Source organism: Carettochelys insculpta, chromosome 5, assembly GCF_033958435.1.
Source record: "Carettochelys insculpta isolate YL-2023 chromosome 5, ASM3395843v1, whole genome shotgun sequence".
Taxonomy (NCBI): Eukaryota; Metazoa; Chordata; order Testudines; family Carettochelyidae; genus Carettochelys; species Carettochelys insculpta.
Genome location: NC_134141.1, coordinates 96,121,492 through 96,133,807, shown reverse-complemented (window position 1 = coordinate 96,133,807; position 12,316 = coordinate 96,121,492). Strand labels below are relative to the sequence as shown.

Genomic DNA, 12,316 nt, shown 5'->3' with positions numbered 1-12,316 from the left:
GATGATACAGAGGTTTGGTACAGTCATGGAACCCGTGACTGCCATGACCTCTACGACTAAACTGTAGCTTTAATAAGTAGTGATTAAAACATCATGAGACAGAGCTTTAGATGTCAGTACTGAAGCTGTGGATAAGAATTCTGTAACTACCTATCTTCCATAAGGGTCAATAAAAAATTCAGGCAAGTGTGGTTCTATAGTGACTGACCGTTCCCATTAAATAGATTTTAAAGCTACCTGAATTGGACCTCCTCCTTAAAACAGGTCTCAGAATTTTACTTAGCAATTCCTTAATGAAGCCCAATGATTTGTGATTGAATAAGAGTGTTTCTTTTAAAAGAAATACATACAGGTACAATGTAAATACTTCAAGGCAATGGAGAAAGCACTATTGTTCCAAGGTTAATTATCCTTATTGATAAGTGTGCACCTTATTTTTACTTTGAATTTGTCTAATTTCCTCTTATGATATCTTTGTCTAGTGGATAACATACCTCCCTAGTACCAGATTTTTTGCCAGATGTAGACAAAGGCTAGAACCAAGCCATCTCTCAATCTTCTCACTGGTAAGCTAGACAAATTTTGCTCCTTGCGTCTCATTGTATGGCATGTTCTAAATCAGACATTTACTATTCTTATAAGGGACATTTCTGATCTCTAATATTACTAAGCTACAGGGGTTACCAAGTATACTTCTCTCACTCTCAAAAAAAACAAAAAAAAAAACAAAACAAAAAAACAAACCTTTCAAAATTTTTCCCAAAAAAAATCTGTTACCAAATAAGCACTTATGGCTGGATCTGGTGAGACAGCTCCTAGGTGTACACATAATTCTTCGTGCTATTTTTTTCAGTAATACGTAACCCAATACTTCATAAAGTTAATAGTCAGACATATATTTTATTATTAAAATAGTATTATCCAACCTTTATTACCCGTTTCATTTCCACTGATAGTTCTGTACAATATAGTGTAATATCTGATAAATCCATTTTGCTCATCCACTGTAAGAGGCTTCCATACTAAAACAGCTTCAGTTTTTCCTACTTTTTGTGTCTGAACAGTGGGTCCTTTTGCAGGCACTATAAAATAAGATGAAGAGAACAGTACAGTCCTGTTAGGAAAAGCAGTATGTTAACAGACAACATATTGTAATGTTACAAAAATCCCCCCATGCCTGGAATAATATCTTGAAGACATTATCTGCAAAGTCAGTTATTTTACTACTTGCACAGACAAACATATTTGAACAGCAAATTCCTCTAAAAATCTGATTTCTTCATAAAAAATAAAGCAATAAATTGTGGACAATTAGCATATGAGTAATACATTAGCATAATTCATATTAAAATTAAGGGATTAGTTAGAAAATTTAAAACACAAACAAAAAAGCAATGGATCTGAAGTTAATTGTACAGAAACTCCAGAAGAACTCCAGAAGGTGGGGCAAGTAGTAGATGCTTTAAAGAAGCAAGTAGAGTACTAATCTTAAAGGACAATTAAAGAGGAAAAATCTTGGCATTAATAGTATAATACATTTAGACTACATCTACATGAGAAGCCGCTGTCGACAGAAGTCACTGTTGGGAAGGATTTCCTGGCAAAACTTCTGTCGACAGATTGCGTCTACAAATGAAAGCAGATTGAAAGAGCAATCTGCTCTGTCGACAGAGAGCAGCCAGACTGCCTGGCCCTCTCTCGACAGAACGGCTGACTGGAAGCTCTGCAAACAGGGCTACCCAGGGAACCGGATGCCCTGTCTGTTGACAAAAGGGCCCTGGCGTGTCTACATGGCTGTTTTGTCAACAGAACACTGTTGAGAGAGGCGTTATACCTCAGTGGGGAGAAGTATAATGCTGCCAATGGATGTGCTGGGTTTTGTCAACAAACTGTCGACAACGCGCATTTTGCGTGTAGATGCTCCACAGTTTATCCTGAAAAAATCTCAGTTTTGCTGTGAAAAGCCTCTTGTGTAGCTGTAGTTTTGATGTTTAGCCTTTGCAAAACAACACTAAAAATATAGGGTGAGTAGGGAGCAGAGAAATTGGTCACAACTCTTGAGACAACTGAAACACAAGTAGATCTTGCCAAAGAAACATAGTGCCTTTTTTTATTATGGAATGGGTGAAAGCAAAGGGTTGATATTTCTATTTCAGCAATAATATATTTGTTGACAAGGTTTAATGAAGTCTTTGACTCAATTCAAATTAGCATATGTAAAATACAGTGTCTTCTGCTTAATCACACTTCAGACAAATCTAAGTTCATTTGTTGCCTGGATGTGTGTTTTTAGTGAAGTATCAAAAGGATCTGGCTCCACACTCTTGGAAGGAGTGCCATGGGTGCCACCATGAACCCTGGGTCTCTTTAAATCAGTGGGGCCCAGGGCAATTGCCCCCTCCTGCTGGAGGACCTGAGTGACATGACCCAGTTGGTCTCTCTCCCACTTCTGTGATGTTAGCCCAAAAGGTCAAATACTTGTAAAATGTGCACTTTGTACTTACCGCTTTGCTGAAGATATGCCTTTGTAGATTGTCCATTTCCCTGACCATTAGTGTACAAAGGATGAACAGTTACCATGTAACACTTTAATGGCTTTATATCTCCTAATACAAGAATTTTGAGAAAAGAAGTATTTTAGTAAAGGAAGATTTTAGTTAAAATGACAGATTTAGTTATTTAACTTGAGGTTTTTCAACAGTTTATCAATCTTATACCTAGAAACTCACCTCAATTTCTTTTTCTAAATTACTGCTAATAAATCATTCAAAAAGAGACTAGTTAGAGGAACAGCTCTAGCTCAAAATTTTAAAGTTAATGAAATAAAAAGTTCTGCAAAGCCTATTAACAAAAGTATTTCAATGAATTTTTAAAATGAAGCACAAGCTACTTCCTTGAAACTGTTGGGAACCCGAACAGTACAGCAGTGTGCTGCTGCTGAGAATCTAGAGTAGAAACTGGAAAACAAGTCATTTAATTGTCGATACCAAATGAATTCCCATAGTAAATCAAGAATAGACAGTATACAGTTAAATTACATTTTAAAGTTCTTTCTTGATTTAATAACAGTTTTTTTGTGTAAAGTCAATCTGACAGCCTGCCTTTCAAAGCTACAGTTTACATTTTGTTTCAAAACCTAGCATCTATACACAGTTTATTCTGAGTTGCCAGCATCTTGTTTAAAAAAAAAAAATTCCAGCAATTTTAACTGCCTACAAAAGGTCCACCTAGCACTTCTGCTCAGCAGCAGAGACCCCACTAAGCATCAAACATCAGCCACAGCATGCTGTTCACAATTCAGCACACTTCCTGTTTCTGATTTTTACCTTTACGTTTTATAACAGCTTTTCTTCCAGATTCACTTTATTCATAAAGGCTACACTACAGTCCCCTTTCAAAAGCGGAATACAAATGAGGCAAATTGTAAATGCAAATGAAATGCCAATTTACATATCTCACACTTCATTTGCATAATTACCTTTTTGAAAGAGTCTTTTGAATGAAAAACAGCAGCGTAGATGGGGTCCTTTCAAAATAAAGCTCTATTTTTGAAGGCACCCTTCTTCCTGAAAAAAAAAATGAGGAAGAAGGGTGCTTTCGAAAACTGGGTTTTATTTCAAAAGACCCCATCTATACTTCTGTTTTAATTTCGAAAGACTCTCTTTCGAAAACGCAATTATGCAAATGAAGCACAAGATATGTTTACAGGCGCTTCATTTGCATTTCCAATTTGCCTCATTTGCATTCCCTGTTTGAAAGGGAACAGCAGTGTAGATGTAGCCAAAGTAAGTCTGTTGTACAACAACCAATGAATAAATCCAAAATGAAGAAGGTTTCTGAGAAAACTCATTGGGATGAAAGTTTTGACTATTCTGAAGTCTGATAATAGGTACAATATTTTTAAATTATATTGTCTTCTAAACATACCTTTTAAAAATGTGCCTTGAGAAGTATCAGGTTCCTGCTGCCATTCTTTTGTGCAGTTTGAGGCATCAGACAACATGCACCATTCAATAATATATTTAACAACATTCTTAGGTGCCGTCCACTCTACCCAAAGTTTGCCATCCTTAGGAAATGCTTTAAGATCTTTCACAGCAGCTAAAATGAGATACAAGGTATGACATCACATTAATATGGAACATGTTTGTTAGATAGCTTTCTCTTAGCAGTAAGATATCTGCATTTGCTATTCTGCAGAATCATAGTTACTCTTAATTCGAAGTAAATGAAGCCACCAAAATTTTAACATTAGTAAAATTGACTAGACATATAAAACCATTTTGACACAATCCTGTAACATGTGAATGGGGGGTGGGGGTAGAAAACAAAGGACAGGGAGCAAGGGAATCCTGCTGAAGGAGGAGTGAGCACTAATTATTGAGGGGTGAGTAAGCTTGTTTGTCTGTTTTTGATTTTGGCTTGATAAAGCCTGCAGTATAATCTGTTGGGGACTGCGTACTTGGGGATGCTGTGATGTCTGAGCCAGAGACCTGCTAAGCTTCAAGCTGACTGTTCACTAGCAAGGCTCTAGCTTCCTGTCCTTTGATACTTGAATCTCCATGATCACCCTTCTCTTGTGTGTTAATGAGAATGGTAGGGTTGGCTTAGGAGAGAAGTGCTTAAAAGCCAGCTCTCTAGAGCCAAAGGAGAGCTAGTGAATGGGGAGGCACAAAAAAGAAAAGGAAGAAAAAATAAAAGTACGAAGGTTCCAAAAGGCCCAGATTGATAGTATCAACCCTGCACCTGGCTCCTCCACTTGCACCCGTGGCCAGATGGAGAATCCAACCATGGATTCCTCTACTTCAGGGTGGAAAACACTTGGCGAGTGGTCCACATCTGGATCCTGAGACTCTGCGTTCCCCTCCACAGAATCCAGCCTGTGGAGGGGTGTGGAACCCCGATCCTCGCGGTCTGCATCAGGTAAGAGGGGGCAGGAAGCGCTTCCAGGCTCTGCTGCCAGTTGCTGCTATTCTCCCAGCCAGGAAGATCAATGGCAGCCTGCCTGGAGGATTCCCACTGATGCTCTGATTAGCTGGAATTCTGGGCAATCAGAGCAGTGGAGGGCTGGTGCCAGGGAGCAAGAGGGAGGGGATGCAGATCCAGGTACGTCCAGGGGTGCTGCAAGGGTTAAGTGCACTCCTGTTGCCCAGACCCCACCCTCCCAGACAACTCCTGCACCCCTCCCATCCCAACTCCCTACCCACACCCTGCTCCTGCCCCCTCCTTCCCAGATTCCTTGCTCCCACTCTGACCCCTGCCTCCCAGACCTCATACCCCAAATGCTCCCTACCCCCTCCCACTGGCTGTGTCTACACGTGCCCCAAACTTCGAAATGGCCATGCAAATGGCCATTTCGAAGTTTACTAATGAAGCGCTGAAATGCATATTCAGCGTTTCATTAGGATGCGGGCGGCAGCGGCGCTTCGAAATTGACGAGCCTTGCCACCGCGCGGCGCGTCCAGACGGGGCTCCTTTTCGAAAGGACGCCACCTTCTTCGAAGTCCCCTTATTCCCATGAGCTCATGGGAATAAGGGGACTTCGAAGTAGGCGGGGCCCTTTCGAAAAGGAGCCTCGTCTGGACATGCCGCGCGGCGGCAAGGCTCGTCAATTTCGAAGCGCCGCTGCCGCCCGCATGCTAATGAAGCGCTGAATATGCATTTCAGCGCTTCATTAGTAAACTTCGAAATGGCCATTTGCATGGCCATTTCGAAGTTTGGGGCATGTGTAGACACAGCCACTTAGACCCAACAACTCTCTCCTGAACCCCTCCTGCTCAGATTCCCCACCCACACTCTGTTTCTGCCCCCCCAACCACTCACCCACATCCTGACTCTTCCCTCCCAGACTTCACACCCCAAATCCTCCTGCACCCTTCCTCTCACCTAGACCTACACCCCTTGTCTGCTCCTGTACTCCCTCCCACAGCCTGCTCCTGCACCCTTCCTCCTGCCCAGACCCCATAGTCCTGGCCCTCATACAGTCGGGGACCACATCAGTGAGGTGTTTTTTCATTCTGACTTCTGTGGCTCCTGACTGATTTGTCTATGGGGCAGTGGCCACCAACTCGAAAAAAGTTACCCACCCCTGCTCTCCTCAGATGCTGGTGTGGATTTGCAGAGGCTGAGCCACATTTCCTGTTCTCTTCAAAGGCTGAGGAGACCATCCACTTGGGTTGTGCCTACTGGTAGACTTTCTTAGGGGGCAGATAGGAGACTTACAGGAGGTGCTGGCTAGGCTGAGGAGCATTTTGGCACTGGAAGAATTAATTGAAAACATGCACAGGGACACATCCAAGGCTGATAAATCAATCCTCCTGTACAGAACTAGCACCACCAATGCTATGTCTACATTAGAGGGTTTTGTTGACAAAACCCAGGGAGCATCCAGATTCCCAAAGTGTTCTGCCAACAGTAAATCGACAGAATTGCAGCACTTTTGTTGACAGTCTTATCCCACTCCCTAATGAGGCGTAATGCCTTTGACGACAGAACTCCATAGATAGAAAGCCAGTCTGGACATTCTGGGGGCCCTTGTCGACAGTCAGGGCTTCCGGGACACTGGACAGCTCTGTCTGCTGTGCTCTCAGTTGGCTGTTTTGTTGAGAGCAGCTGGGCAGTCTGGCCACGCTGGCCAAGATATCCGCCGACAAAACCTTCTGTCGACAACTTGCTGTAATCTAAACACAGCACAGGGAAGGAGGAATCTGGCTAACAGCAACTTCTAGCAGCAGGCAACACTGCACTCTGTTCCTAGCCTAACATCCATAGAGTTCAAAACTGGCATACTGCCCTGGTAACAGTGGAATAGCCCCCAAAGGTGGAGAAGCTATGTACCGAAGAAGGCTGGAAGGATCCTGGCCATCACTACCCAGAAGAAATGAAGGTGATGGTGGTGTATGAGATGCTTATGCACTCTCTCACAGTCTAGCCCCAAAGGCACACTGGATTATAGTTTAACTCCTTGGGAACCATGTGACATTAAAGCAAAGCACCACCCACACTTTGCCCAGTCAGCACACGAGGCAGAGCTAGGCAAAACTTACGAACACAGTCTCTGTTGCACACAGCTCAAGCTCCTGCTTTGAGCTCTCCCCAATCCAAACACGCTGTCTCCACTGCCTCATTCCTCAGACCTCAGCCACAAGCTCCACCCCGACCCCCCAACCACTTGCCCTGGGTTTGATCTTGACAAAGCGGAGAAACTGTCTATATAAGATGAACTGTGTCCAGTTTTGGACACCATGCTTTGGGAAAAATGTCGGCTAGCTGGAGAAAGTCCACAGGAGAGTAATAAAAACAATTAAAGGGCTAGAAAACATGAACTTTGAGAAAAGATTAAACAATGGGTTTGTTCGTCAGAAAGAGAAGAGTGAGGGGGACACAATAACAGTCTATAATATCCTTTTCATATCTGAAAAGAGGAAGGTGATAAATTCTTCTTTGTATCCACTGAGTCCAGAATAAGAGGTCATGGGATAAAACAGTAGCAAGAGAAATTTAGATTAAACATTAAGAAAAACCTCCTATCAACAAGTGTAGCTAATCACCAGGAAAAATTACCTATGGAGGTTATGGAAGCTCCATCATTGAGGTTTTTTAAGACTAGCTTAGATAAATAGCTGTGGGGAATGATCTTGATCAGAGTCTCAAACCAGGGGACAGGCCTCCAAAGGGGAATACGTCCAGGGAGGCATGAGCTCTTTGTGTGGTATTTTCTAAAAAGAGCTCTGGCCATCAGTCCTGAGTGGCTGGGGCTTGTGCAAAAGGGCTGTGAACATCTGGGGCCTAACTGCTCAAGCTCTTCTTCTCCCATCCCCATTCCCATTCTCTCACAGTGGCCAGGTAGCACAGAATGATGTGGAAAGGCACACAGAAAAAAAGAGGAAGAAAAGGAACAGGAGTAGAGAATGAAATGGAAGGACTAAACTCGTCACTAAAAACAAAAACTATTATCAGATTAAATATGGCTAAAATACATACATAATTTAATATTATGGCAGTTAGCATAAAGTATGTGTTGCAGTAAACTGGAGAGGAAATAATTTGCACAATCATTGTTGGGACAGGAGATTGAGATGCATAGACAATCAAGGTGTGGTCACACTGTGAAAAACACCTATAAACAAGGAGCAAGCACTTTCATTCTTTCAGTTAATACATATGGTAGTGGTTTAAATAAAAAGAAAAAACCATGAGGCCCTTCCAGTATTACAATGTAAATATGAGACTTATGTAAATTCATTACACCTGTGTCTAGACTAGCCCCCAGCTTCGAAGGGGGCATGGCAATTAGGGTGTTGGGAGATTACTAATGAAGTGCTGCGATGCGTATGCAACACCTCATTAGGTTAAATCTCCCCCACAGCAACTGCAAAGTGTGAAACTTCAAAGTGCCACCTTGCATGTAGCCACAGGTACTTTGAAGTGCCCCCCGATCCTTTGAGGTCCCTTTACAAAGAGCGGGGGCACTTTGAAGTACACGCAAGCCAACACTTCAAAGTTGCCACGGGGGAGATTTAGCCTAATGAGGTGCTGCATATGCACCGCAGCACTTCATTAGTAATCTCCTGACACCCTAGTTAGCATGCCGCCTTCAAAGTTTGTGTCTAGCCTAGACACAGCCAAAGTGTAATATCTACAGACAGCAAAGAATTTTTTGAGAATTTTTATTTGACAGACTTTCCTGTTTTTACAATTACAAATACATTTGATTTCTTAAAAAAAAAAATCAAGAAAGAGAACTAACCTTTTGAGTTAGTTGCTGGAATAAGCAGAAATGATGGAGGAGACCCACCAATTCTGTTATAAGCAGTTAATGTCACATCGTGCGTTCCGTTTGTTAAATTTAAAGTCAGGCTTGTGCTATTAACACTGTATTTTTCAGGCTGACGTGACAGAGGTGGCCTTGTTCTGACAGTCACTTCATATCTCAAGATAATGCCATTGGCTTCAGAACGATCCAATTCCTGTTAAAAAAACAATTTGGCTTCATTTAAAGTCTTACTGATGATGAGCTCTATCATCAGTACCTTCCAAATATAAAGATTAATTTCTTCACTATATAAAAGTGTGATTTACTCTGCTCTCCACATGTCATAGTTCTACACAGTTATGAAAAAGTGTGACAACAGAAACCAAGAGTCCAGTCGTATCCTTAGTTATGTGAAAAAGCCTTGCATAACTGGGCTTCAGGCTTTACCCATAATTCAAAATGACATCAAATAAAAGTTTTCATTACATATGCCATATAAGGTAGGTATTAATATTAGCCAGAAAAAGGAAAAAGATACTTCTGTTTATAAATTATTTATATTTCCTTTTTTCAGCTACCTGAGAACCCTAAACACTTTTACAGACAGCTAGTCACAAGGTAGTATTAGAAAGGAAAACTCTGGGTCTACCTTCTACCGAAGGGTATGTCTATGCTACAAATGATGTTGAATTTATCGAAGTGGAATTTGTAACACTGGATTTTATAAAGTCGAAGTTGATTATCCACATCTGCCCACAAAGTTACCTTAGTATATCCCCACTAATTGCCAAAGTTTGACTGTTGCAGCAGTGCATTGTGGTAATCTATTCCACAGTTCTCTGAGCCCTGTTGCATTCTGGGTTTTTTCATTACTGCACTATGGGAGAAAAATTCCCTGCAAGTGTGATGTCATCTTCCCACACTGCCCTGCCCTCAAAACAAAACGGCCGTTTTTCAGAAGTCTCTTTTCCCAGTGAGATATTGTTTGAGTTGTCTGCATCATGAATCTTTTAACCAAATGTGCCCTGATAGCACCCACCATCGTCTTCCGAAACTGCACTGCCCTCATTCCCCTCTTTTTGAAGCCAAATGGCCAATTTCAGGAAGGAAATTAGGGAAAGTGGGGAATCCCAGAGGGCATTGGTTTCTAGTGGTTAGCATCACTCAGAAGAAGACGAGAAGGAAAGACAGAGTGCTTTGCTTTCTAGTGGTTAGTGTCTCTTCTCCTGTTGAAAATCAGTGGTTCCCTGGGGAAAGGACACCTTTCACTGGGCAGGGTAGCAGGTCAGGGAGCTGTCAGTCCTACATAGTAGAGTGTCTGTTCTCCAGTTGTCTGTGCCATGCTAACAGGAACCTCAGTGGTCCCCTCTGGTGAAACAACACCTTGAGAAATCTGTACAGGAACCAAAAAGTTTGGTAAAGGTGCTCAGGCTACAATTATCTATTAGTAGTTCCTGAAACCTGTACATTTTCTTGCATTCAGTGGGGCTGAGCACTTGTGTTCCCCACTCAAGAATTATTCTGCCTGAGAACAGAAGGATGCCTTTCCCTGTTCTGACTGTGCCATGCTACTAGGAAACTCAGTGGTCAGCTGGGAAAAGAACACCTTTCGCAGTGAAGGGGAGCAAGCTGGAGAGCTGTCAATCCTATATATTATGGTGTCTGTTGTCCTCCAGGTCTCTGTCTTACCCCTGTGGAATGCAGCAAACATGGCACCACAGAGGCTGTGCAGCTCCCTCTCAGCGGGAGAGGGAGAGCAGGACAGCCTACAATGCAGCTTTGGCCAGGGTCGACTCCCGAAACCTCTGGAACCAGGGGCTGCAGAGAGGCTCATGTTAGCATGGTGCAGGCACCAGCCTTCCCCTAGGCAACAGCCAGCCCCCGAAAATCTCTTCCACCTTTGCAGCCTTCACCGTGTGCAAGCCAGGACATGCTGCTGTCTGGAAGCATGGTCCGAACTGCATCGCAGGCAAGTGTTTTTATTGGGTCTGGGGCTAGCCATGTGGATGTGGTTGGGTAGGGGATAGACCCCGACTGTATGTCACCTGTGAAGGAGGGGCAGCTGCCCCTGTACAAATGTGACACTCAGAGAAGAAGTTTCTTGGTCTCTCATGGAAGCATGACCCCAACAGCCTGAACACCACATGGTGTGGTGGGGTGGGGGTTGACGTGCTGCATGGCGCCGGGACGGAGGGGTAGCCACATAATGAGCTGGGAGCCCCGACTGTAAGGTGTCTGTGGAGGAGTGGGACCTCCACATACAAATGTGAAGTGCTGAAAAATGTATTTCAGCATCTCCTGCTATATCCTGTGCAGGGAAGAAGCCTTCACCTGTGGTCTCATGAGTGGCTGTCTGGTCCTCACAGCCAAGTTGCCACATGCTGTGCTGGGGTGGGGACTGGCCTGCAAGATGAACTGAGACCCTGGCTCTCCTGATGGCTCCATGCTGGTGCTCTGTAAAGTAGCTAGATGCACTCACCATGTGGATCACAAAAAAATGAATTCAAAGTGCTGGGCTTCCTGTTTCCTACTCATCTGGAGCAATAACATGAAAAGACACCTTGGCTACGTCTATATGAGCCCCAAACTTCGAAATGGCCACGCAAATGGCCATTTCGAATTTACTAATGAAGCGCTGAAATGCATATTCAGCGCTTCATTAGCATACGGGTGGCTGCGACACTTCGAAATTGACACGCCTCGCCGCTGCGCATCTCGTCCTGACGGGGCTCCTTTTCGAAAGGACCCTGCCTACTTCGAAGTCCCCTTATGGGTAGGCAGGGTCCTTTCGAAAAGGAGCCCCGTCGGGACGAGACGTGCGGCGGCGAGGTGCGTCAATTTCGAATTGTCGCGGCTGCCCCCATGCTAATGAAGCGCTGAATATGCATTTCAGCGCTTCATTAGTAAACTTTGAAATGGCCATTTGTGTGGCCATTTTGAAGTTTGGGGCTCGTGTAGACACGGCCCTTAAGGGGCATTGTGGGACAGTTTCTGGGGCTAATACAATTGATTGTAATCCTGTTTAATCTACATTGTTTTAGCTTGAAATTGCAAATTTAATTTTTTGAGTAATTTTGTTGGGAAGACACCAGTACGGAAGTCAGCGTTACAGCCAATTAGAATTGACTTATTGAGCACTGAGGTATAAACGGAGAGTTTTTAAAATTGACCATAGTGCCTTAAATTCAACTATCTCCTAGTGTAGACCAGGCCTGTGTTTCTCAAATGTGGATTAATTAATCCAAACAAGGAAGATAATCTTTACATGATGCAATTATTGTAGGTAACAGTCTTCAGTTTATGTACTGGTTACATTCAGAAAGTCAAATCACGCCTCTCACAGTTGTTTCAGAATATGATTGGATCTACTGGGAAAGGTTGTATTTTTCTTTTTAATGAATGACTGCATCAAGCAGGCAAATTATGGTCTGTGGGCTGGGAGTCAGAATATCCCTGAATAGGATTCTCTGAATACTGGTTATTATCTAATTTAGTTCCAATACGGTAAGACAGGAGATAGCTATTTATTATTATTCACAGTCCAAAGCACATGTAAATGTT

The 12,316-nt window shown here is 43.1% G+C and overlaps 1 protein-coding gene across 3 annotated transcripts in view; it reads right to left on the bottom strand.

Moving 5' to 3' along the window:
• Window positions 1-12,316, bottom strand: part of IL6ST (interleukin 6 cytokine family signal transducer) — a 59,986-nt gene that overhangs the window by 18,659 nt on the left and 29,011 nt on the right. For 2 of the 3 annotated variants that reach the window (XM_074995560.1, XM_074995562.1), the window contains 4 exons: window positions 8,750-8,969; window positions 3,928-4,101; window positions 2,505-2,606; window positions 927-1,082 (listed from right to left, as the gene is read on the bottom strand). In XM_074995560.1, coding sequence (XP_074851661.1) covers window positions 927-1,082; window positions 2,505-2,606; window positions 3,928-4,101; window positions 8,750-8,969 — 652 coding nt within the window. The remainder of the gene's footprint in view (window positions 1-926; window positions 1,083-2,504; window positions 2,607-3,927; window positions 4,102-8,749; window positions 8,970-12,316) is intronic. The other variant, XM_074995561.1, reaches the window with a different exon arrangement.